The sequence below is a fragment of the Mauremys mutica genome, chromosome 14 (assembly GCF_020497125.1).
Source record: "Mauremys mutica isolate MM-2020 ecotype Southern chromosome 14, ASM2049712v1, whole genome shotgun sequence".
NCBI classification, from domain to species: Eukaryota; Metazoa; Chordata; order Testudines; family Geoemydidae; genus Mauremys; species Mauremys mutica.
In genome coordinates, this window is record NC_059085.1 from 22,318,844 (window position 1) to 22,343,515 (window position 24,672).

The window sequence follows — 24,672 nt, forward strand, 5'->3', positions numbered from 1 at the left end:
TATGAAAAAAACCCAAATGTCAGTTTTTAAAATTCACAGAGCTTCTAAAAAGTAAAATATTAAGATAGCAGATTAATGACAGTTTTATTACAGACTATCAACAGACACTACAAAAACTAGGAAGATCTCTTTAGACAGGCTGCTTACAAATCATATCTGTGGTCAAAATAAAAGTACGTGAACTAAACAAACTATAGCTGCCTAATAAAATTAAGGTCTCTTATTTTCTTCAATGAGTGACTGCTTGTATATGCTTAAAATGGTAATCAAAATGACAGTGTGAGCCTTTCATCACTATCCTTGATCTTTAACTTGATCATAGTGTTATCTCTCACCTTCATAATCAATCTAACATGCTGCCAAGATCATTTGCTGACATCACCCTGCTGATATTCTAATCATATCCTCCCCTTGAATGTCTTCACTGGTTTCCTCTTGCCTTCTCTAGCATCTAATTCCTACTGCTTGTCTTCACTTTCAAGACTCCACTCAACTCTACATCATAATCATTTATTTGTTTGTTTATGTATTTACACGTCATAAGCGTGCATAGTGTTTCAGAGTTAATTACAAAAATGACAGAACCTTCTTTTTAAGCATATCATCTTTTTAATATTAAAAAAGGAAGATGAACAAGGAATAGGAGAGATGATATAGGGGATGAGAATTAGAAGAGATTGTGATTACATATGCATCTTGTTGGTATGTTTTAAAAAGTTGCTTAAATTGAAGAAATGGGAAGAGGAGGTCAGTGATGAGAAGCAAACTGAAATAAATGAGTTTTAAGGTGGGATTCGGTTGTGCACAGGAGTCAGGCAGGATGCACCAGATATAAAGGCTGGCATGTGTAAAGTTGCAAGCATGCCTGTGAGAAGCAAAACAAAAAAAAGGGTTATCAAGGGAAGCGGTAAGTAATGAGACACAGGGCATAAATGGGGAGCAGGGTCCAAGCATGTTCCAGAATAGAAAGTCTCCAAGGAGGTGACATCAGGAGAGAGTAGTAGTAAAAGCTTCACCATCCTATAAAACTGGTGGATCATAATAGGGTCACTTTCTTCCCCATAGTTTCCTAAAGTTGCATCCAAGGAAAGGAGAGACAGAAAAATCTCTTAACACAGGAACTGATTGCTACTGCTGAGAATCTCAGTATCAACCCTCACCCAGACTAAAGTCTGCCCTCCATGTGAAGCTGCTGTCACCACCATTATGCAAGAGACATCGTTTGGAAGAAAGGAGCTCCTACCAAGGATAATGAGTTATACCAGTGTTTCCCAAACTTGGTATGCTGCTTGTGTACGGAAAGCCCCTAGTGGGCCGGCCGCTTTGTTTACCTGCTGCGTCTGCAGGTCTGGCTGATCGCGGCTCCCACTGGACCTGCGGACGCGGCAGGTAATCAAAGCGGCCCAGCCCGCCAGAGGCTTTCCCTACACAGGCGGCGTCCCAAGTATGGGAAACACTGAGTTATACTGTTAAGATTAAGATGGTGGGAAAATGCCTTAAGCGATGTAATATACTAATATTCGGAAAGTCTGAAGGATCTGAAAAGTATTAATTGGTGTAATATTGTAGTTTCTTTATTGGTAGCAATACTTGTGTAAATACTGATCAATTACTTCAATTACTAAATTATTTAATTTTCTCTACAAAAATGCAACTTCATCTATATGGAAAGACTTTTTTTTTGGTCATATTCTGTTTGGGATAAGGATTATGTAATTAAGGCAATATAAAGAAATTAGGATACTAGATTATATCAGAGCCCCCTGCTTTCCCCCCCGCCGCCACAGAGATACCATGAGAGTGACCTTGACTCAAAGAAATTCATGACTTTGAGGAATAAATTTGTCTCTAGAGGTATTTTGGCATCAGTCCCTTCTGTAGAGAAACTGCAATTAATCACTGCCAGGAATTTATATTTTATAATTTTGACATTAGATTTTTTTATTAGAGCAATTTAAAAGGGAATATTTGGCTAAGAGGAAAAATACTAGCTCAGATGAGTCAACGATAAGCCCAATTTTTTCTGACTTTGAACTGATGTTATTTAAAAATGGTTACATTACCCACATCTAACAAATTATATGATTATGTGTAATTTTTCAAAAAAGATACAAGTATGGATAAGTTATATGTTGAACCTTGCTTGTACAGTGTCAAAAGCATTTTGTTAGAGACATTTGGCTGGGAATTTATACAGACAAGTTTTTCCTTGTAAATATACCACCACATATTTATGGATATTCAATATAAAAATATTTAAAAATAAAGTCAGACCCTAGTCAGGAGAGCATCTTATAACTATGCAGAAGATATTTTCAACAGAATGGAAGGGGAAACATGTCTAGTTGCAGAATTGCATGTATTATATTTAGCACACATTATTTCTGTTTGACTGTTTTCATTACCAGCAATGCCATAAAAAAAAATGATTTCAAGCTGTATCATTTTTTTTAAACCATCACCAATAGGTTTATAAAACCTCAGTTTTCCTTTCAGAAACACTGCCAGAAATAGCGCTTGTGGGATTTAATTCTAATTGGTTCAACAAGGGAAAGCTGATTATGTTAGCTAAAAACCTCTGCTTGGAGCAGCTGCCAGCAAAGACTGGTAAATTCCCTTGGTTTTTAAACCTTCAGATGATTAGAAAGCTATTGTTACCCAGATAATGCAATGAAGTAGTAAGATGAACTCACTGGTGTAATGGATACTAACCACTTCCTTAGTGTCAAGTCTCTCAAAATAAATTTTAACTTTATTCTAGTAGTTTTATCTAGTACAGTTATGAAAGAGCAACTGGTTTAACTGAAATCGGCATAGCAACTTAGTTAAATCATGTTTCTTGGGTGTTATAGCTATATTCTAAAAAAAAAAAAAAAAAAAAAAGGATATACTCTATGAGCACAAGATAAATCCATTGCTTTGATAACTGGATTACACGTTAATGGAGAACTCCCTATTTCTTCTTCCAGAGGAACACCTTCAATACACATGAGCAGGCATCTTTGGAAAGTGAGGGCAAGAAGAACTGACTGGCAAGAACTAACAGAGGTAATAGTTGACTGGAAAGGAAAGAGAAATGACATTCAGGTAGAATAAGTTATCTTATTTATCTAGGTAAGGGGAGGAGGCTCACAGAGAGTATAAAAAAATATGGATTCCTCCATAGTGAACCACTTTAACTTGTATTACTTTTACTTGCTCACTCAATATTCCTAGGTAAACAATCAGTATTAATTGTAGCTCACCAGTATTCTTCTACCATTGCTTATTCAATATTTTGGAGATTTCACTATTTGCACAAACACTATTTGCAAATAAAAATACTAGTGTTTTAAAATTAAAAGGCTGTTTTCATTTCCCCATCATATAATAAATATTCCTTCATGTTAATAGTTTATCAGACCCTTCCCCTACTGTATGCTAGTGACTGCTATAAGTGCTATCTTTTGCAGATGACAAATACATAAGGAAGATCCTGCAATACTACAGTAAGGAGGAAAAGTGATAATATATTTTAACAATTGAAATAGCAAATATGTCTTAAGATAATGAAAAGCTATTCAAAAGAGTAAGCAGTATAAGATTATGCACATTACGAATGCTATTAAATTTCGGACAGTTGAAGATTTAATCATTAATTACTTCTTGTTGGAGGAGTCAAGAAAAAAAACAATAGAATTTCTGCTATTGGGCATGTTATGTTCATTTCTCTTGGGTCATTTGTACATTACATACCCTATGAATTAATATTGTAAGAAATATGTTCTTTTAAAATATACAGCCCTGGTTATAACTCCTAAGGAACTTTTCCTTCTTTTCCCCTTTAGGATGGACAACAGCACAAGATGAACACATTGTAGGAACCGAGTATACTCTATACTCTTTGTGAAAGATGTTCTAACTCTCTAGATGGCCTCAAAACAAAACTTGATCCAACCATTCTTGAGATTTGGGGTAGTCAGGACCTGGATCTATTTTTTTTTGTCTTAAATCCATGTCTTTATTAATTTAACTAACATTTGTATTCCCTAATGCTACTGGCATGACAAGGAAGTTAACCGAGTTACTAAAATGTCATTAATTACAGCTTTAAATTGCTACATCTGTCCCATAACCTTAATGAAAGACAGAAAGCAGCCACTAAAATTTGTACATTACTGCTAATTACTAATCAAAATCTTAGACAACAAAAAGTTCAAGGACCCTTGCTTGGATTGTTTCCCTCTAAACATAATAGCAAGAGACAATGTATTTTAGCATATATTTAGCCTAATGCACATTACTTATTTTGAAAGAAAAATACTTAAACAGTTGTTTCACATTAAATTTAGTAACAGGTCCTCAGTTAGCATTTGTCTGAATCCTTTGATAAACCCAAGAATATCAGGATTCTCATCTACACCTGCACTTCTGTTCCTGAACCCACAAGTTGCGGCGTTAAAAGGAACATCACAAACGGTGACAGAATAATGTCCAATAGCATAAGATATTGCACATATATGTGTGTGATTAAAATGTACGTTAAAAAAGGCACTAAACGAATTAAAAAAGGCAGCCAGCCAGACCAACAAAACAATCTTAATAGGGGCAAACAACATGACAGCAGCATATGATCTGCTCAACAAAGAAGCACAAGATCAAGATTCCTGTGCCTTTTTGACCTGGAATATGGAGATGCTGTGTTCTAGAAACATCCTATCAACAGTACATATGGTAGATGTCACAGAAACATTTTTTTGTGTGGAGGTACTCAGCAGATGCTTGGAGAACATCTTGATAAAATGGTTGCAGGACAAATTAATTTTTCAGAAGCTCAAAACACATGGGTAAGGAAACATACTATTCTAAAAGGTGTTACAATGCTTGCCTTTGAACCAGTGAAATACAGCAGACCTGAGTTTCCCCTATTGAGATATCCAAGAGTAAAAGAATAGAGATGATACAGATACTGCAAGCACACTGCGTATTTTTGAGGACCATACTGTATTAAGTTTATGAATGGTTTATGTATCATTCTAGGCCAGGAATTATATGCAACTCCATGGGGGAGAAGACTATCACAGCTTCTTCAGGGACTAAAAAGTGTGTGCGGTCGGGACGGTGAGTAAGGCAAGTTGCTGAGACCATAAACAAACTCTGGAAAGGTACCACCCTCTGGGGTGATCTGCATAGACTGGTTCAAATCAAAACAGGTTTTCCAAAGATCAATAGTCAAAGAACAAACTTGGAATATATAAAAGCTGAGTATAAACAGAGTCAAGGGTCTTTCTTTTGATTCAGAAATAGGAATAATTTTGGCCTACCAGAGCTCCACAGGACTGATGGGCAACTTCTGGTAAATTTAGTAAACATATAGGCCCTTTTATTTTATTTTTAATGTTTTCTCTGTGATGTTTTTATCCTACGAATAAATGTACTTTGCTGAGAAAGATGTGTGGGGTAACCTGTAGCTCAGTGGTTCTCAATCTTTTACCAGTGTGGGCCACATATGCAGCTGTCTATGTGTTCTGTGGACCACATCCACACAATATATATACTACCTGTATGGACCTGAAGATGTCACACGGGCCGCAGCTGTGTGCTGATTGGGCCACAAGTGGCCTGTGGGTTTAAAACCACTGTTGTAATTACTGGCATTGACCTTGGAGAGAAAGCAAAGCATAGGTGAGGGCCACTAGGCAGACTACACAGTACAGGGATCGGCGACCTTTGGCACGCGGTCCACCAGGGTAAGCCCCTAGCGGGCCAGGCCAGTTTGTTTACCTGCAGCTTCAGCCAATTGCAGCTCCCACTGGATGTGGTTTGCCGCTCCAGGCCACTGGGGGTGGTGGGAAGCGGCACAGGCCGAGGCATGTGCTGGCTGCCCTTCCCGCAGCCCCCATTGACCTGGGACGGCGAACCGTGGCCAGTGGGAGCTGCAATCGGCTGAACCTGCGGACGCAGCATGTAAATAAACTGGCCCGGCCCGCCATTGGTATTTCCCTGATGGGCCGCGTGCCAAAGGTTGCTGATCTCTGTCATGGTATATGGCATAGGGCTGCGCAGCCTTAAAACCTGTCGATGGAACGAAGTGGGACATGGGTCCATGCTCAGATACAGGTGATGGTTGGAGACCTAACTGGTCATTCCTGAAGTAGAACACAGAGAGTGTACACAGGCGCAGTTATCCTGAAACTGTGCATGGAGGAACCCTATCTTTTCCAGGGTTACATAAAAGTATTTTATAAAGTTCTACATCTTTCTCCTTCATAATGATTTCTGACTTCTGTGCTAACTTCAAAACCTTTTAGTTAGAAATGGAGACTTCAATCCCCAGCATGTGCAAATCAACACAGCATCAACAAAGCTGACTTCAGCACAGCAGCATCTTTATAACTGTGAGGATCTGGTCCAAAGAGTTTTTCACCATTCAGTGGCAATTAGAAACTAATTATCACCAACTTGAAACTAATCTAAAATAGAACTCTACCCTTTTGTAAATACTTCAAAGATATTTGCATCTTCTGCATCATAGGCTGGGATTTTTGGTTATCACTCAAATTACTTTATATCAGACATCCTGTATGAAAGAGGCCTACATCCATTAAAGATGACAAGAAATAACTTCCAATTCTGAAAGAAAGCATAAGTTATGAGCAGGAATAATCACTCAGATATTAAGTGACAAGAATTCAGTGTCAAAAGTGTTCTGAGGCTTAAGAGCCTGCTTCACAGTCCATAGCCATTAGAGAGAGGCATGGACAAACAATTCACCTACAGCCTTGAGTAGCATTATATACATTTCCTGAATGATTTCTGATATTCTCCTATGTCACTCTACCAGAGCAATGGTACACTGAGGCAGCGCATGATGTATTTTGGAGTAGCCTAGTCTCTTTTTTTCAATCCACACTGATCCCTAAGTGCACATTTCTCTCCCACTTTTCCTGAAATTGGACCTCAGCTCTTTCCCATGAAGAATTAAAGGAAAAAAACCTCCAAGAGATATTAGAGAGAGTAAGGATATCTGTGCACAGGCAGGGAGATGGGGAGGGCAGCAGCTTACACGCTTTCTGTGAAGGATTAACCAAAAGTCAAAGCTCTATTTCTCAGCTTAGAAAAACAAGCTACAAATGTCATTGTCATTTTGGGAACAACAATGCACTCAGTCCCATATGGCACAACAAAGATGTTCTGGTCCTTGGCTCGAGGAGCTTGCAGCCTAACTACACAGAGAGCACAAAAGAGACACTGAAAATACTGGGAGAGACAAAGGAAGGATATAACTTGGAGCACTGATTTTTCAATAGGAGGCTTTTGAAACTTATTTTTCATGATGGTGAATGACAGTATGGGTAAGCACTGGTGTGGACTGGCAATTTTAGACTTCATACACCACAAAAAAAAAAAGAGGAACTACTGCAACACTGTGTAATCTTGTAGATTTTTGTTTGCTTGTTTTTTGTATGTTTTGTAATTTATGTAAACACGACTTCACCAAAGCATAGGAAGGACATACCCTGTATTAAAAACTGCTAATTATAATTAGATTCACAACACATGGAGTTCCACATAATGCAACTGAATTAAGTAAAATTACTGCACACTAAAATAAGTGCACGGTTCCATTATGACAAATCCTACATACTATGGATGTCATTTGTTTCAGACTATCATTGTCACTTTTCTTTTAATCTACCTTTGTAAGCCCATTTTCTCTAGAAAATTATTACAGTTGTCATCTAAAAAGCCACAGCTCTATTGACTTTATAGCTAATAGAGCACAAATAATGCTTGTATCTGATTTCAGAGTTTTCTTTCAAGAGGACATGGATAACAAAAAGATCACAGCTAATAAGTATACGGACATTCTCATCATAAAGCAGTTAGACCAGGTCTACATTATCCAGTAGTCTATGATGTGCCCACACAAAAGTTAAGATATGCCTGGCAGTATAATACTTGAAATGCTCTTGGAATTAAAGATCTCAACCTGATATTCAAGTACACGTTTGAAGTGAGGTAGGTCAACAACCCACCATTTAACATATCACTACTCTATAAACCAAAATGACTTCTGAAGCCTCAAATCAGACTAGCGGTAGATGAGAAGTACCCAAAGTGTTTCTTTTTTGTTTCTAGAGATGATGATCAAGGTAAATGTAATAGGAGGGATGTAGAAAATTATTATTCTGAATTTATGGGCAGGTGGAAACACAATGATTTCCTTCAGATTTTGATGATACCTTCAGCCTGTGCTTTAGGATGTTATAGTCTATATTTTCTGATACATGATCTCAGAGAGGGCAGTGGATGGGTGAGAGTCCATATGTTTAAATGCTGTGTGCATCTTAGCTGACAAATATATTAAAAAAAAATCAAGACAACTTATACAATCAATACTGCAATGTTTTAAGAATGTAGGTAATAAATAGGAACAGAAGAAGCTTCAGATATGAATTTACATAACTTATACAAGAATTAAAAGTTTTCATTTGTCTTTCAGCACAAACATTGTTTCTTCCACTAAAAGGCGTGCATAGCAGGAAGATGTGGGAATGGACCACGCACTAGCGGTAGCTAAACTCAGAATAAAAATAACAAATAAGAGATCTAAACAATAGAGATGCACATGTTAAAACATCACCAAGCTAAAACCGATGACAACACAGTAAGAGTTTAGAATTGAGCTAGCAAATAGATACCAGGTGCTTAAAGATGAAGATGATGGAATATGGAAAGCAAATTGAACAGGTAAAGGGAACTTTCACTAAAACCTATGAAGTAGTGCTGGAATTCAGAAAGTAACATCAAAACAAATGATCATTTGAGGATACATTTGAGAAAAAAGATGATGCAAAGTTATACTGAAACTAAAGCAAGAACAAGATCACAGACACAGCAACTAGAGGAAGAATATATTGTAAAGAACAAAGAAGCAAAAAAAGAGTGTAGGAAAGTGTAGGAATATAGGCCCATGTTAGATTTGAGTGCACTATGGTTTTAAATTGAGTTGAGATAATAATATGAACAAAAGGCCCAAAGCATGGAATCAAAAATAATGAAATAATGAGAAAGAAGAATTGTTGTGTTAAACTTGTAGTGACTCTGAAATACCAGTGTTATCTTATTTAAGGTCTGGGCTGAAGTAACAGAAATAAAACAGAGTTAATTGGGTACCAGATGCAGTAAAGAATTGGCTATATAAGAAACTGCTTCATCTGTACATAACTATGGTCTGATAAGTGGCAATACCACCACTAGTTTGTTATTGGGTATAAAAAAGCGAAGAAGATTCATTGCTAATATCTGCCTGACCAATATCGGTTTAAGCACCCCTGGGTTTAGCCCACTAGTAAGTATCTTGATCAAATGATTATAAAGTGTTCTATTATTGTTTGGATGTAGTAAACTGCTTATTATTTTGACTTCTTAGGCAAGTTTAAAGCAATTGTACAAATACAATTTGGCCTCTGGATTTAATAAAGGAATGTATGGTTAAATTAGTGTCATGGTAATATCTGGCGTAAATTATAATTCCAACAAAAAGACTGATAGACAAAATGGCAGCAGATGTGATGGACCACTGCAGCACAAAATGGCATGAAGAAACTGTACAACATTATACAGTTGACAGGACGAAAAAACATACATCAACTGACCAGTTCAAAACAATAAGACCTCAGAACAATTAAATATATGGAAGTAGTACTTAAGTGGACTACTGATTGATAAGCCAGTGGCCAGACACAGAGGTAGGAGAAGAAATTAGGACCTCTCACCAGAAATGTCATTGAATGGCAGCCATTACTTCAACATGAATTTTACAGATTTCAAATAGTCTTTGTAACAGCAGATAGAACAGTATTATGGAAGCTGCTATGCCACTATGGAATCTCTCAGAAAACTGTAAACATCATTAAGAGCTTCTATGAAACTATAACATGCCAAGTAATACACAACTGAAACTGACTAAGCCATTCAAGGTTACCCCAGGCATCAGACAAGGACATCTTATGTCACCCATCATATTTTTACTGGTAGTGGATTGCTTAATGAGAAAGACACAGAACAACCAAGTGTCATACAAATGGACTTTCACACAGAAGTTAGAGGACCTTGACTTTGCGGATGACAACTTGCTCTCCCTCACCATATAGATATATGCGAGCCAAAACAAATGATCTTCAGGCCTATGCACAATTAGTAAGGTTGAAAATCAACACAAAAAAACCTAAAACCATGAGAATCAACACTCCACAAGAAATACCGGTACAAACAGGTTCTCGAATCGACATAGAAGATGTCCAATATTTCAAACATCTTGGCAGCACTCTAAGTATTACAGGTGGAACACACGTAGACATCAAAGTCAGAATAGCAAATGCCAGACATGTCTTTGTAACTCTATAGCTAATCCGGAGAATCAGAAATCTTGCCGTCCAAACTAATCTTTGAATATTTAACACCATTGTAAAGTTGATCTTAAAAATCTGCAAATTACAGCACCATACAGTAAGCCCTTAATATCTAAACTCAAAGTTTTACAAACAGCTGCCTTAGACAAACCCTTAATATCAGATGGCCAGAAAAAAAAGTCGCAAATGAAGAACTCTGGAGGAGGAAAAACAAAAAACAGTTCCAGTGCCAGTGGCCCCCCTCTTCTACATAGGATGTGGCGCTCCTGCAGTGGCCCCCAAATTGGCCTGTACTTCAGTCCGCCATTGCAATGGGCACTAAACTACCTCTCAGCGAGCTGGTCTTCCAGATATGGGTGGTATGGTAATGGGAAGTTTAGACTGCCATAGCATGTACTATAACTGCTCCATACATGAGCAGGAGGCTTCAGGTAATTTTAGTAAAAATGCATATACAGCTGCAATTACAGCAATTTGGGTGCACAAGTAACTACTTACATGTGTATCTGGTTATCTGCACATGGAATGTAGGTATAGAACTGTGCTCATATTTCTCATGAGGTACAGACTGCAGTCTCCAGAAGGCCACAATCTGGCATATTTCATGAGCCCTAATTTCACTCTAGACCAGTGTTTCCCAAACTTGGGACACCACTTGTGTAGGGAAAGCCCCTGGCGGGCCGGTTTATTTACCTGTTGCGTCCGCTGGTCCGGCCGATCGCGGCTCCCACTGGCCGCGGTTCGCTGCTCCCATTGGCCTGGAGCAGCGAAACGCGGCCAGTGGGACCCGCGATCAGCCTGACCTGCAGACGTGACAGGTAAATAAACCGGCCCGCCAGGGGCTTCCCCTACACAAGCGGTGTCCCAAGTTTGGGAAACACTGCTCTAGACAATACATTTTCAGAAGAAGCTGGAATACTACTTTAACTATTTATATTTTGAAACATTTCCTGAATTCTTTGCATTCACATTACATGCATTTATACAAGCAAAAAGAACTGAGAGCTTTGCCAATTACCTTGAATGCAGTTCTGTGCTGCCATTGTTGTATTTACTTCCTCTTTCCCAGACACCAAAGTCAGGTACACGGTATGCTCTTTCCACACAAAACACCAGGTTTTGAATGAAGGACACCTATGAGGAAAAGAAAAAAAAATCAAGGGAAACTGAAATATGCCAAAATTTCTTCTTGTATTTTTAAAAAGAAAATGGCATGGTTTTCAGACTGCACAATTGCATTTGTCACCCAATTTTGTTTTATTTTCTTGTGGAGTATGGTGTTCCCAACTTCAAGGGACCTCTTTGTAAAACCAATTTTCATTAAATATGTTAAAAAAAAAGAACACTCCTGAAAACACTGGTAACTTAATTTACACAAACCCCTAACGAAGCTAGGAATGCAAATAATTGGGTATTAAAGTAATGTGCTAGAACATGAGTGCCAAAAAAATCTAACATCTTGACTTTTAAAAATAACTGTTAGGGAGCAGAAGAAATTAAGCCCTATAAGTAACATTTAAAATAAAATTTGGGGCATGGAAACTCTGGCATTGTTACTAACCGCTCATTCTAACACAGCTCTGACATGTAAAACAAGTTCTGTCATGTTAGCTCAATATAAATGTATGAGGCACATCCTTTCATGATAATAAAAAGAATGACACCATTTATTCAATTACAATCTAGTCTTAGATTATGAAAATCTACTAGAAAATAGGAATTTATTCATAGATATAGTTGACAATAAGTCATGATCATGAGTTTTCTTAATTTAGGTTTTAATTGTACCTTAACCACTGTGGTATCTGAGTACCTTATGAAATTAACTGAAGCTGAAAAGGTAAACAAACATTCTCTCTTCTCCACGTTCCACAGAATAGGGTTTTTTGATCTAGGAAAGCTAGGGTGAAGAGATGAGTCTTACATTTCATCCCAAAGATACTACAGTAAACATTGTGCTCATGCTTAACTCTTCCTGAACAGTTCCATGGTTTCAGACATGAAAATGGCCCTGCTATTCTCCATTATCTAACTTCCATCTCCAGCAATCTAACTTTGCAGTTGTAAGCTCCACTGGATGGGAAAAGGAGGAGCAGTTACCAGCTTTGTTGGCTTCTTGTCTCAGGAGTATATGTGCATGTGTGTATTTTCTGGTAGCTGACTTGTCCTTTTCCCTCCCTCCACCAGGAGATCAGCTGATAGGGAGCCTTTCATTGCTTCTTGGTGTCAGAGAGGAAGAGGAGGAAGAATAGGATTGTGACACTGCACCCCATATTCTTTACAGCGATATTATTATTATGTGATATCATAATGTATTTCATGCAAGATAAGTCATGTGAACTATCATTGGAAAGGTTATGATTTACTGAATATGATTATCCTATTTGTATGCATGCATAATTTTTGTGTCTGAAGTTAGGAAAATTGACTATCTCTGTATTACAAATGTGTGTATACCTGGATAACCCACTAGGCAAAAGACTCTATATGGCTGGCTGGGAAGGGCCCATTCAGGTTAATCAGCCTTTAGGAGAAAACAATAGGCCTTAGAAGAAGCTTATCTCCCACAGGGGAACCTTCCTGAGAACACCGCAGACAGCCTCTGACTCACGGCTGCTGTGACACTACAGGAACATGTGACCAGGTCACCTGGTGTTGGACTCCATCTTGGGATATCTAGTGTTTTTCCACTGACTGGTGAGGGAACCAAGCTTTTAAACAAAGGGTTCCCACTATATGGGGCAACCACATCTCCACGCAGTATTCAAGATGTGGGCGTACCATGGATTTATATAGAGACAATATGATATTTTCTGTCTTATCTATCCCCTTCTGAATGATTCCCAACTTTTTGTTTGTTTTTTTGACTGCTGCTACACATTGAGTGGATGTTTTCAGAGAACTATCCACAATGACTCCAAGAACTCTTTCTTGAGTGGTAACACCTAATTTAGACCCGATCATTTTACACGTTTAGTTGGGATTATGTTTTCCAATGTGCATTACTTTGCATTCATCAACACTGAATTTCGTCTGCCCATTCACTGAGAGATCCTTTAGTAGCTCTTCACAGTCTGCCTTGGACTTTACTATCTTGAGTAGTTTTGTATCATCTGCAAATTTTGCCACCTTTTTCCCCTCTTTTCCAGGTCATTTGTGAATATGTTGAATAGGACTGGTCCCTGTACAGACCCCTCAGGGACACCACTATTTACCTCTCTCCATTCTGAAAACTGACTATTATTTATTCATACCCTTTGTTTCCTACCTTTTAACCAGTTATCAGTCCATGAGAGGACCTTCCCTGTTATTCTATGACAGCTTACCTTGCTTAAGAGCCTTTGGTGAGGGACCTTCTGAAAGACTTTCTGAAAAATCGAAGAACACTAGATCCACTGGATCCCCCTTGTTCACATGTTTGTTGACCTCCTCAAAGAATCTCCTCAAAGAATTCTAGTAGATTGGTGAGGCATGATTTCCCTTTACAAAAACCATGTTGACTCTTCCCCTACAAATTATGTTTCTCTCTCTGTCTGACAATTTTGTTTTTTACTATAGTTTCAACCTGTTTGCCCAGCACTGAAGTCAGGCTTACCAGCCTGTAATTGCCAGGATCAGCTGTGGATCCCTTTTTTAAAATTGGCGTCACATTAGCTATCCTCTAGTCATTTGGTACAGAAGCTGATTTAAATGATAGGTTACAGACTACAGTTAATAGTTCTGCAATTTCGAATTTGAGCTCCTTCAGAACTCTTGGATGAATACCATCTTGTCCTGGTTACTTAGTACTGTTTAGTTTATCAGTTTGTCCCAAAACCTCCTCTAATGATACCTCAATCTTGGACAGTTCCTCAGATTTGTCGCCTAAAAAGAAGGGCTTGGGTTTGGGAATCTCCCTCACATCCTCAGCCATGAAGACCAATGCAAAGAATTCATTTAGTTTCTCCATGATGGCCGTATCATCCTTGAGTGCTCCTTTAGCACCTCGATCGTCTAGTGGCCCCACTGGTTGCTTAGCAGGCTTCCTGCATCTGATGTACTTTAAAAAAAATTTTGCTATTACTCTTTGAGACTTTGGCTAGCTGTTCTTCGAATTCTTTTTTGGCCTTCCTAATTATATTTTTTACACTTCATTTGCCAGAGTTTATGATTATTTCTATTTTCCTCACTAGGATTTAACTTCCACATTTTAAAGGATGTCTTTTGCCTCTCACTGCTTCTTTTACTTTGTTGTTTAGCCACAGTGGCACTTTTTTGGTTCTCTGTTTTTTAATTTGGGGTATACATTTATGTTGAGCCTCTATTATGGTGTTTTAAAAAAATTTCCATGCAGCTTGCAGGGATTTCACGTTTTGCGCTGTACCTTTTAGTTTCTGTTTAACTAACTTCCCTCATTTTCCTGTAGTCCCCCTTTCTAAAATTAAATGCTACTGTGTTGGGCTGCTGTGGTTTTTCCCCCGCCACAGGGATGTTAAATTTAATTACATTATGGTCACTATTACCAAACGGTCCAGCAATAGTAACCTCTTTGACTAGATCCTGTGCTCCATTTAGGACTAAATCAAGAATTGCCTCTCCTCTTGTGGGTTCCAGGACTAGCTGCTCCAAGAAGCAGTCATTTAAGATGTCAAGAAACTTTATCTCTGCCTCCCGTTCTGAAGTGACATGTACGCAGTCAAGATGGGGATATTTGAAATCCCCCATTATTATTATTATTATTATTGAGTTTTTTATTTTGATAGCCTCTCTAATCTCCCTGAGCATTTCAGTCACTATCACCATCCTGGTTAGATGGTTGGTAATATATCCCTACTGCTATATTTTTATTATTAGAGCATGGAATTACTATCCGTAGAGATTCTATGGCACAGTTTGGTTCATTTAAGATTTTTACTTAATTTGATTCTATGCTTTCTTTCACATATAGTTCCACTCCCCCACCAGTATGACCTGTTTTGTCCTTCCAATATATTTTGTATCCTGGTATTACTGTGTTCCACTGATTATCCTCCACCAAGTTTCTGTGTTGCCTATTATATCAATATCCTCATTTAATACAAGGCACTCTAGTTCACCCATCTTATTATTTAGACTTCTAGCATTGGTATATAAGCACTTCAAAAATGTGACAATTTTCAGCTTTTTGCCATTACATGATGTAATTGAATGGGACTTTTTTTTCATTTGACTTGTTTCTCATCAGATCCTATTTGTATTCTATCATCTTCCATCCTCTCCTCCTTACTAGGGCACAGAGACTCTCCATTAATAGATCCTTCCCTAAGGCATGTCTCTGTCTGAACCATGTGCTCCTCTGTGCTTGTCGGCTTTCCCCCAGCCCTTAGTTTAAAAACTACTCAACGACCTTTTTAATTTTAAGTGCCAGCAATGTAGTTCCATTTTGGTTTAGGTGGAGCCCATGTCGAAGTCAAACATTATCCAAAATGTATTTTGCAAACAAATTTTGGCAGTGTTCATCTCTTTTGGCTTGATGTGTTAGCAAGCAAACAATATCAGACTTGAGCTGTTTGAAACCATCTAAAAGGGAGAACACACTTTTGTTAGGGACTGAATCACTAGGGGACTAGTCACATCTTTACCCCTTTTGCACAATGTTAGTATACTCAGTTTGTAAGGCAATATTGCAACAACACTTATGTTACCTGTTTGTCCTACAATATTCTTTCATAGCTATAACCTGCCTAATAAAGTATATTGTAACAGGGTGTCATATTCTGAGATCGTGCATGGAAAAGCAAAGCTCTTCTGCTCACATATTGATATCAAGTACTAGCACTCTCTAGATTAATGCAGTCACTACTCATAACAGCCTGAGGTCAGATCAGATGGATCCTACTATACCAGGAGCATGAAACAATTTGTCTTCCTCCCCCGACAACACAGAGGGAAATAGGAGCAGGGACAGGAGTTTGGCAGAAAATGAAACCATCAGAACGCATGCTGCATATCTTTCAGAAAGACATCCAGCATTGATATTTGAGAAATGTCCTGGCATCAATCAGACCCTCATCACCACTGATGTTTTCTTCATTTTTAGTACTGAGTGGAAATCAAATTAGTAGCAGGAATGAGGAGGGCTTGGACTGTTACAGCTAGAGCAGTGGGGTAGTTTTAGGGAAAGAGTTGCAGGGCCATGAAAAGGAAGGAGGCAGAGATGGGTTACAGGAGAAACTGCAGAAGTAGGAGGGAGAAGAAACTGGAGAGCTGGGCGGTCTCGGAGTTTGTACAACTGAAGAGTTGCAGCAAAACTGGAGCACTCCACTTTATTGATAACATGGCTCTTGACAACTCAAGTTGAAAGGATTAGCAGTTTTTGTAGAGAATATTCATTTATATTAGACTTAGTTTCTAGCAGTGGTTTAATACTCTTCATGAGCATTAACTTATCAGTAGCAGCTGTGGATGTATTTACAATGCAAAAATTAGATCTAAAGAACAGCTTTGCCACCACCATTCATCTCCAAGTGGACTATCGCAAAATACAAAGTTCACTATGACTCATAGTAACCATTCCACATGCATGATCAGGGAGTAGTAGGAATCCTTCAGTTTTGAGAGACCATGGGTATGCACCCCTGAAAGGTAAAGAATTTACTCAGTTGGTTTTATGGCAGCCGTGAACATGGCTGAAGAGACCCACTCGAGAGAGAGAATCTCTGCCGCATCTGTCACATTTAAAAGGTGATATTTTGATCTTTTGGGCTTTGCCTTCTGCAAGCTTTTTTCTCCTCTGCTAAGCTGGACTGCTACATCTTTTATCTCCGGAGACCTTTGTTAAGCTCATTTCCAAAGGCTGAGGTCTTGAGTGTGAGCTTCCCATTTGTCCACATCCATGTCCATTTCTTTGAGGTCTTGCTTGCACACATTCTTGAAACACAATTTTGGGCATCTTTTGGGTCTTTTTCCAGATGCCAATTTAATGTAAAGGGGGTCCTGTGGGTTGCACCCATCATTCATTCGGCACACATGCCCAACACAGCGGAGGTGTCTCTGTTTGAGGCATGTTTGTATACTGGCCCGTTTGAGCACCTCGGTGTTGGTGACTCTGTCCCTCCAAAAAATTCCAAAAATTCAACGAAGGCAGCACATATAAAAGCTCTTGAACCTCTTTTCCTGATGAGAGTATAAGGTCCATATCTCCCTCCCATACAAAAGTGTGCTGATAACACATGCAAGAACACACAAAATCTGTGTGTATCAGTCAGTCTGTTGTTTTGCCATACCCTCTTGCTCAGTCTAGACATTGTTGTGGTGGCTTTTCCAATGTGGATGCTGAGTTCTGTTTCAAGTGAAAGGCTGACTGTGATAGTGGACTCCAGGTGTGTGAACTCATTCACCGCTTCAAGTTTATAGCTGTTCATCTTGATGGAGGGTGCTTTTTCAACTCCTGGGCACATTATGTTAGGCTTTTTTAGGCTTATTTTTTAGGACAGTTTTTCTGTCCAATAGTCTTTGAAGATGAGCTTCTTTCTGGGTTGTCACAGCTGCATCATCAGCAAAGAGGTGGTGTTGGATAAGGGCCTCCCGAGTCTTGCAAGACTGAACAGCTTTCCAACAGCTCTTGCGTGCAAGTACATTTCCGCAGTTGAGGAACCAAAAGCTTGTTTCAGTAGCAGGGAGAAGATGATCCCAAACACAGTTGGGGCAAGAATACAACCTTGCTTAACTCTGCTACGAATCCGGAAAGCCTCAGACATTGAGCCGTTGTATTGGACTGTGCCATACATGTTTTCCTGGAAGGATCGAATCACGCTTAAGAGCCTGGGGGGCATCCAATCTTTTCTAGAAGCTCGAATAGTTCACTTCTATTGACAAAGTCAAAAGCCTTTCTGAGATCAATGAAGGCTATGTAGAGAGGCTTTTTTTGTTCTCTGCATTTCTCTTGTAGTTGTCTTAGTGAGATGATCATGTCAGTGGTAGACCTTTCAGATCTGAAGCCACACTCTGATTCAGGATAGATTCTGTCTGCAAGCATCTGAGAAGGATTAGTAGTGCCATAAAAATATCGGAATAGCCCAGGAAGACTAATAATTTAAGCTTAATTTTAAAGTAAAATGCTCTTTTCATTTTAACAGTAACATGTAGATTACTCAGGCTGAAAGTCTTCCCTCCCCCAGCTATGGAAGTCTACAATGTGGTGACAGATACACTCATTAGGAAGCATCTTCCATGAACCAGCACTGCACTTTGTCAGCACTGAATAACCATAGAAGGTCATTAATCATACTTAATATGCCACTGGCCATTATGGTTATGAAAGAATGGTGAAAGTTGTAAATGTTACAAGAGTCTATGGAGCATTTTGCATCCTTGTGTTCAAAATACTAAGGAAAAGCAAGCAGCTAAACAGAAAAAAGGTATTACTGTCAATCCACATGTTCATGGAGCAATTACTCATCTCATAGATGTGTTGACCTAACAACGTCAGTGCCAAAAGGCTCATATAAAAATTAGGAACTGTTTGTGGTAACCTTACACGTTCAAAAGTCAATCAGGTATAGAACAAGCAATTGTAAAGGATATGCATGTAGCATATCCGTGCCTCAGCCCAGGGTCCCTCCAGCCAGGGCTCCCACCTCCAGGACCGGCTGGGACCCGGGAGGGCAGAGCCAGGGGACCGCCCCAGCACGGGGCTGAGGAGCCAGGGTAGGGTAGCCTCAGAGGGAGTGGAGCCCCGAAGAGCGGGCCGCGCACGGCAGCGCCCTGCCCTCTATGGCCCCGCTGCTTCTTCTGGCCGCCCTGCTACAGTCCCTGGGTGGGTCAGGCCGCTTCACCTAGCCCTGGCTGCGGCGCTGGGGGGGCGGCCGCCCTGCAGCACCTGCCTGGCCCAGCCACAAGGTGCGGCGCTGCTCCCCCATGGCGCCCCCTGCGCACAACGCGCTGCTGCTGCCAGGGTTGGCTCTAGGTCTTTGCCACCAAAAGCAAAAAAGATGGCTTGAATGCCGCCCTTGAAAATGTGCCGCCCCAAGCACATGCTTGGGTTTGCTGGTGCCTAGAGCCGGCCTTGCTTTCAGGGCAAGGTTGAAGGGAATCCCAGAAATCTTCTTGGTGTTTTTTTAACATGAAAGAAAATAAACAAGACTATAGAGAGGAAAGTTTAATTTATTTAGCTATTTAATTCAGTGAACCACTTGAGCATTTTATTAAATTCTTTGGCCTCATTTTTAAGTCGTTTAACCAAATAATTCGTTTGATCAGAATTATTGCAACACGTACCATTAGGTTTTTTACATTTTTTTTTGCTGGCTTGCTTTACATGCTTACTTAGAACTTTAAATATTTTGGAAGTTACTGTGTTCTACTATATGTTTTGTAATAAAAATGCAACTAATAGAAAATGACCACAACTTCTATTTTAAGTGAGTTTAACTAACCTTACAATTAATCACAAGGAAACAAAACCCATTAAACTTGTTTCTAAAATTGTTAAACTTTTCAGGCCTTCTAACAGATCTAATTCATTGATCTCTGAGGAGGAAAAAAAGTAGTGATGAACTACTTCACTGCACTCAATGTACAGTACACATCCTACACAAATTAACTTTCTAAATGAGAAATAAATGAAACATTCAAAAATGGCCTAAAAGAAGGCTTGACTTTCAGAAAAATGTGTCCTGTATTGTGACAAAGGCTCTCTTGGCTTTAGGAAAAAGAAAACTAATAGATATTTAAAAGCAGAGTAATATTTAAACAAAAACGAATTTTTCTGTAGTTATTTTGGTTGAGCTATAAATATAAGAGAACAATAGGGCAACATTTCACAAGTGAATAAAGGATTAAGGTTTTTTCCCCCTTTAAAAATTCAGTATCCTACAAAATACACTATCTAGTAGTGGAAACTGTTAAGCTGCATTTAAGTTAATTAGGGAAAGGAATTTAAAACTGCATTTTATACACCTGCTTGTAATGGGACAATTTTGTATGTTACCACTAAATTCATCTTCTCACAGCATAAAAATATCCACCAACCTGGAATAATTTGACATAAAATTACATACTAGAAGAAGCAATGTATTCCATAATCTCCATAAATCCTGCAAATACGGTTTGGTAAGGCGAGCCATCCGAAACAAACATGTTTGTAATTGTAATAAGCACACTAACAAAGTTTCACCACTTGACATGGTTTCCCATTAACATTTTGGCTTCTTTTCCATCTTTTAAAACTTGTCTCATTTCAGATTATCACATCTCTTTTGGGTCATCAGTTGTTTTTTTTTTTTTTTTAATATGCCCTAATGAAGATAAGCACATGGGTATAGTTTAAATAAAAACCTAACCAGATATAGTCTCTCCCTCATCATTATTAATTAAGAACCAAAAAAAAAACCAAAAAAAACCAAAAAACCAAACAACAACAACAACAAAAACCCACAAAACCACCCTTTGTTAAAAGGAGGCTATTTAGGTTGAAAAGGAAAGCACTCAAAAGATAGAGAATATCAGAATTTAGGTTGCTTATGTAATCTTAATTCAGCCCACATATGCATAATGATATAGCCTTTAATCACATGATTATGCACTGTTTTTCCCCAGGACTGCTGACTCTCCTGCTCAGAGAAGGTGGGACTTTTCAATATTTCTTTTCATCTTCATCATTCAATATATGGCCTCTACTTTATTTACCGAACATAATCCAAACCCTGCACTGAATATGGAATTATATTCTCATGCCAGGAATTTCCTGAGGAACACAAGTGAGAGACGGGAAATTACAGTTTAACAGTTTACATTTCATCCAAACCTAAACAAATTTCATGGGCCAAGCAAAAGGCACATCTCTAGCCCCAGGGCTCTGACCTTGCAATTTTAAAGGTTTGCTGCAAACAGCTGAACAGTTAGTGCTTCTCAAAAAAAGGTCATAGCAATCTTTTATAGTGGAAAGTATTAGGTAACATGAAGAATAAAGGTTTCTACCAGCTCTATCTACATACGTTGTACTTAAATAAAAAGTGGACATTTACAAAAACATTTTCTTCTAGTGTATAACATGGTACTGCAAAGATATTATGTACCAAAACATTTAGAAGTAATATTTCCAAGTGAGTTATTTAACTATGAGATGGCCTCATGAGCATCCCATTATATTCCACCCTGTTATGTACCCAATTTGTTTTTAGATACTTCTACATTTATTGTTCTCTCTGTTGCCCTGGGGAGAGTTCAGTGTCCTCTGAAGACCCTTCATTTATTGAAGGTTCTTCCTCTTTATTGAAGAAAACTGGCATCATAAAAAGAATAATGGTAATAGCAGAAATATATTCTACGATTTAGATATGGCGCCAATAAATATTTCTAACATGAAAGGAGCAGGGTAGCATCTAATAAAGGTGCATAACATCTCAGAAAAGGATGAGTGAAGACTGTTTTCCCTGAACAAGAGAGAAAAACAAATTCCATGTGTAATGTGCCATCAAGCTCTTTATGTTTTAAGAGAAGGGTTTGGCATCTAGGTAACTAATTTCTGGTGTTTCAAATTCATTCACTGTCTAGTTATTTGTTTGTTTTCCAAACAGAGAATTCCTTTGTATGAGTGGTCTGTTTGAATGAATGATGAAGGCGAGGCTGTTAATTTTTTGTGTAAGCAATTACATTTTTTTCTCTTTTCTTTATTTTCTTCTGTTATTTTGCCCTTCTCCTAAGTAGCTAAAATGAGAAGAAACACACCTGTGGTTTGTTTTATGCTTGTCCCAAAATAAATGCTGAATCACCATAACCTGCCAGCTGTGAAAGATCAATCTAGTTTATTCAATGCAAGTGCATATCAAAGGTTTTTTTAAAAATTAAATGATGATGGGAAGAGAAACTCTTATAATGGAAAGTGGTTCAGAAGTTTAAGGAAACAAGAGGTTTTCAGAGAGAGCGAGTATATGGCTGCATTGCTATTACATCATAACAGACATTTCTGTAAGGCATACTGTTAAAGTCTGTAACCTTCTGTTCCTATGCAAAGATACATAGGCCAGGTCTACCCTGCAGGCCTATACTGGTATAACTACATCGCTCAGGCCTGGTCTACACTACGAGTTTATATCGAATTTAGCAGTGTTAAATCGCATTAACCCTGCACCCGTCCACACAACAAAGTCCTTTATATTGATATAAAGGGCTCTTAATACCGATATCTGTACTCCTCCCCGACGAGGGGAGTAGCGCTGAAATCGGTATTGCCATTTCAGATTAGGGTTAGTGTGGCCGCAATTGGATGGTATTGGCCTCCGGGAGCTATCCCACAGTGCACCATTCTGACCGCTCTGGACAGCAATCTGAACTCGGATGCATTGGCCAGGTAGCCAGGAAAAGCCCCGCGAATTTTGAATTTCATTTCCTGTTTGCCCAGCGTGGAGCGCCGATCAACACAGGCGACCATGCAGTCCCAGAATCAAAAAAGAGCTCCAGCATGGACCGTATGGGAGATACTGAAGCTGATCTCTGTATGGGGAGATGAATCTGTTCTATCAGAACTCCGTTCCAAAAGACGAAATGCCAAAACATTTGAAAAAATCTCCAAGGCCATGATGGACAGAGGCCACAACAGGGACTCAACACAGTGCTGGTGAAACTTAAGGAGCTGAGACAAGTGTAATGGAAAGCCAAAGAATCAAATGGACGCTCATGGAGGGAGGGAGGGGGGACTGAGGACTCTAGCTATCCCACAGTTCCTGCACTCTCTGAAAACAATTTGCATTCTTGGCTGAGCTCCCAATGCCAGAAGGGTCAAAAACATTGTCGCGGGTGGTTCAGGGTATATGTCGTCAGTCCCACCCTGTGAAAGAAAAGGGGAAAAAATCGTTTCTCGCCTTTTTTCAATGTCACCGTATGTCTACTGGATGCTGCTGGCAGACGCAGTGCTGCAGCGCTACACAGCAGCATTCCCTTCCCTTCCTGATGGCAGACAGTACAATATGACTGGTATCCGTCATCATCATCCCGTGATTGCTCCTGGCTGGCCTCAGTGAGGTCGGCCAGGGGCACCTGGGCAAAAATGGGAATGACTCCCGGTTATTCCCTTCTTTAAACTTTGTCTCCTGGAGATTCTGTCCTGCCTGGAATATCAAAGCAGCTGGTGGCTGCTCTCCCGTCCCCCCCTTTAATGTCTAATGGAGATTCAGTCTTGCCTGGAATATCACAGCAACTGGAGGCTGCCTCTCCCCCTCCCTTTTATCTCTGATTGCAGACGCAATAAAGTGAGTGTTGTTTCTTATTCGTGCATTCTTTATTACTTCATCACACAAATGGGGGGATAACTGCCACGGTAGCCCAGGAGGGGTGGGGGAGAAGGGAAGCAACGGGTGGGGTTTTTGCAGGGGCACACTCTAAAATGGCATGCAGCTCATCATTTCTGCAGGATGTCTGGGGCTCTGACCCGGAGCGGCTGTTTGCCTCTCTGGTTCTTTAGTAGGCTTGCCTGATATTCTAGGCAGGACTGACTCTACCTTTAGACAAAACTTAAAGAAGGGAATGACCTGGGGAGTCATTCCTATTTTTGTCCATGCGCCCCTGACTGACCTCACCGAGGCCAGCCAGGAGCACCCATGAGAGCAGCAGACAGTACAATATGACTGGTAACTGTCTCTGCTAACTTGCAAAGGCAAGGGAATGCTGCTGTGTAGCACTGCAGTACTGCATCTGTCAGCAGCATCCAGTAGACATACAGTGACAGTGAAAAAAGGCTAAACGGGCTTCATGGTTGCCGTTCCGGGCTTCATGGTGTCTGCCAGGGCAATCCAGAGAAAAGGGCGCGAAATGATTGTCTGCCGTTGCTTTCACAGAGGGAGGATTTACTGACGGACGTTTACCCAGAATCACCTGTGACAATATTTTTGCCCCATCATGCATTGGGATCTCAACCCAGTATTCCAATGGATGGGGGAGACTGCGGGAACTATGGGATAGCTACCCATAGTGCAACGCTCCGGAAATCATCTCTAGCCTCGGTACATGGACGCACACCGCCGAATTAACGTGCTTAGATGGCTGTGTGCACTCGACTTTATACGATCTGTTTCCAAATACCGGTTTCTGTAAAATCGGAATAATCCCGTAGTGTAGACATACCCTCAGGGGTGTGAAAAATACACACACCCGAGCAACATAGTTATACCGATCTAAGCCCTCGTGCAGACGCTATGTCAATGGGAAAGCTTTTCCAGTCAATGTAACTATTGCCCCTCAGGGAGGTGAATTAACTATGACAACGGGAGAAGCTTTTCTTTCAACGTACAAGAGTCTTCGCTAAAGCGCTACAGTGGCA

General features: G+C 39.6%; 1 protein-coding gene across 6 annotated transcripts in view; it reads right to left on the reverse strand.

Annotated features, from left to right (window-relative positions):
* Window positions 1-24,672, reverse strand: part of PHKB (phosphorylase kinase regulatory subunit beta) — a 205,777-nt gene that overhangs the window by 112,819 nt on the left and 68,286 nt on the right. For all 6 annotated transcript variants that reach the window (XM_044987605.1, XM_044987603.1, XM_044987602.1 and 3 more), the window contains one exon: window positions 11,416-11,531. In XM_044987605.1, the coding sequence (XP_044843540.1) occupies window positions 11,416-11,531 (116 nt within the window). The remainder of the gene's footprint in view (window positions 1-11,415; window positions 11,532-24,672) is intronic.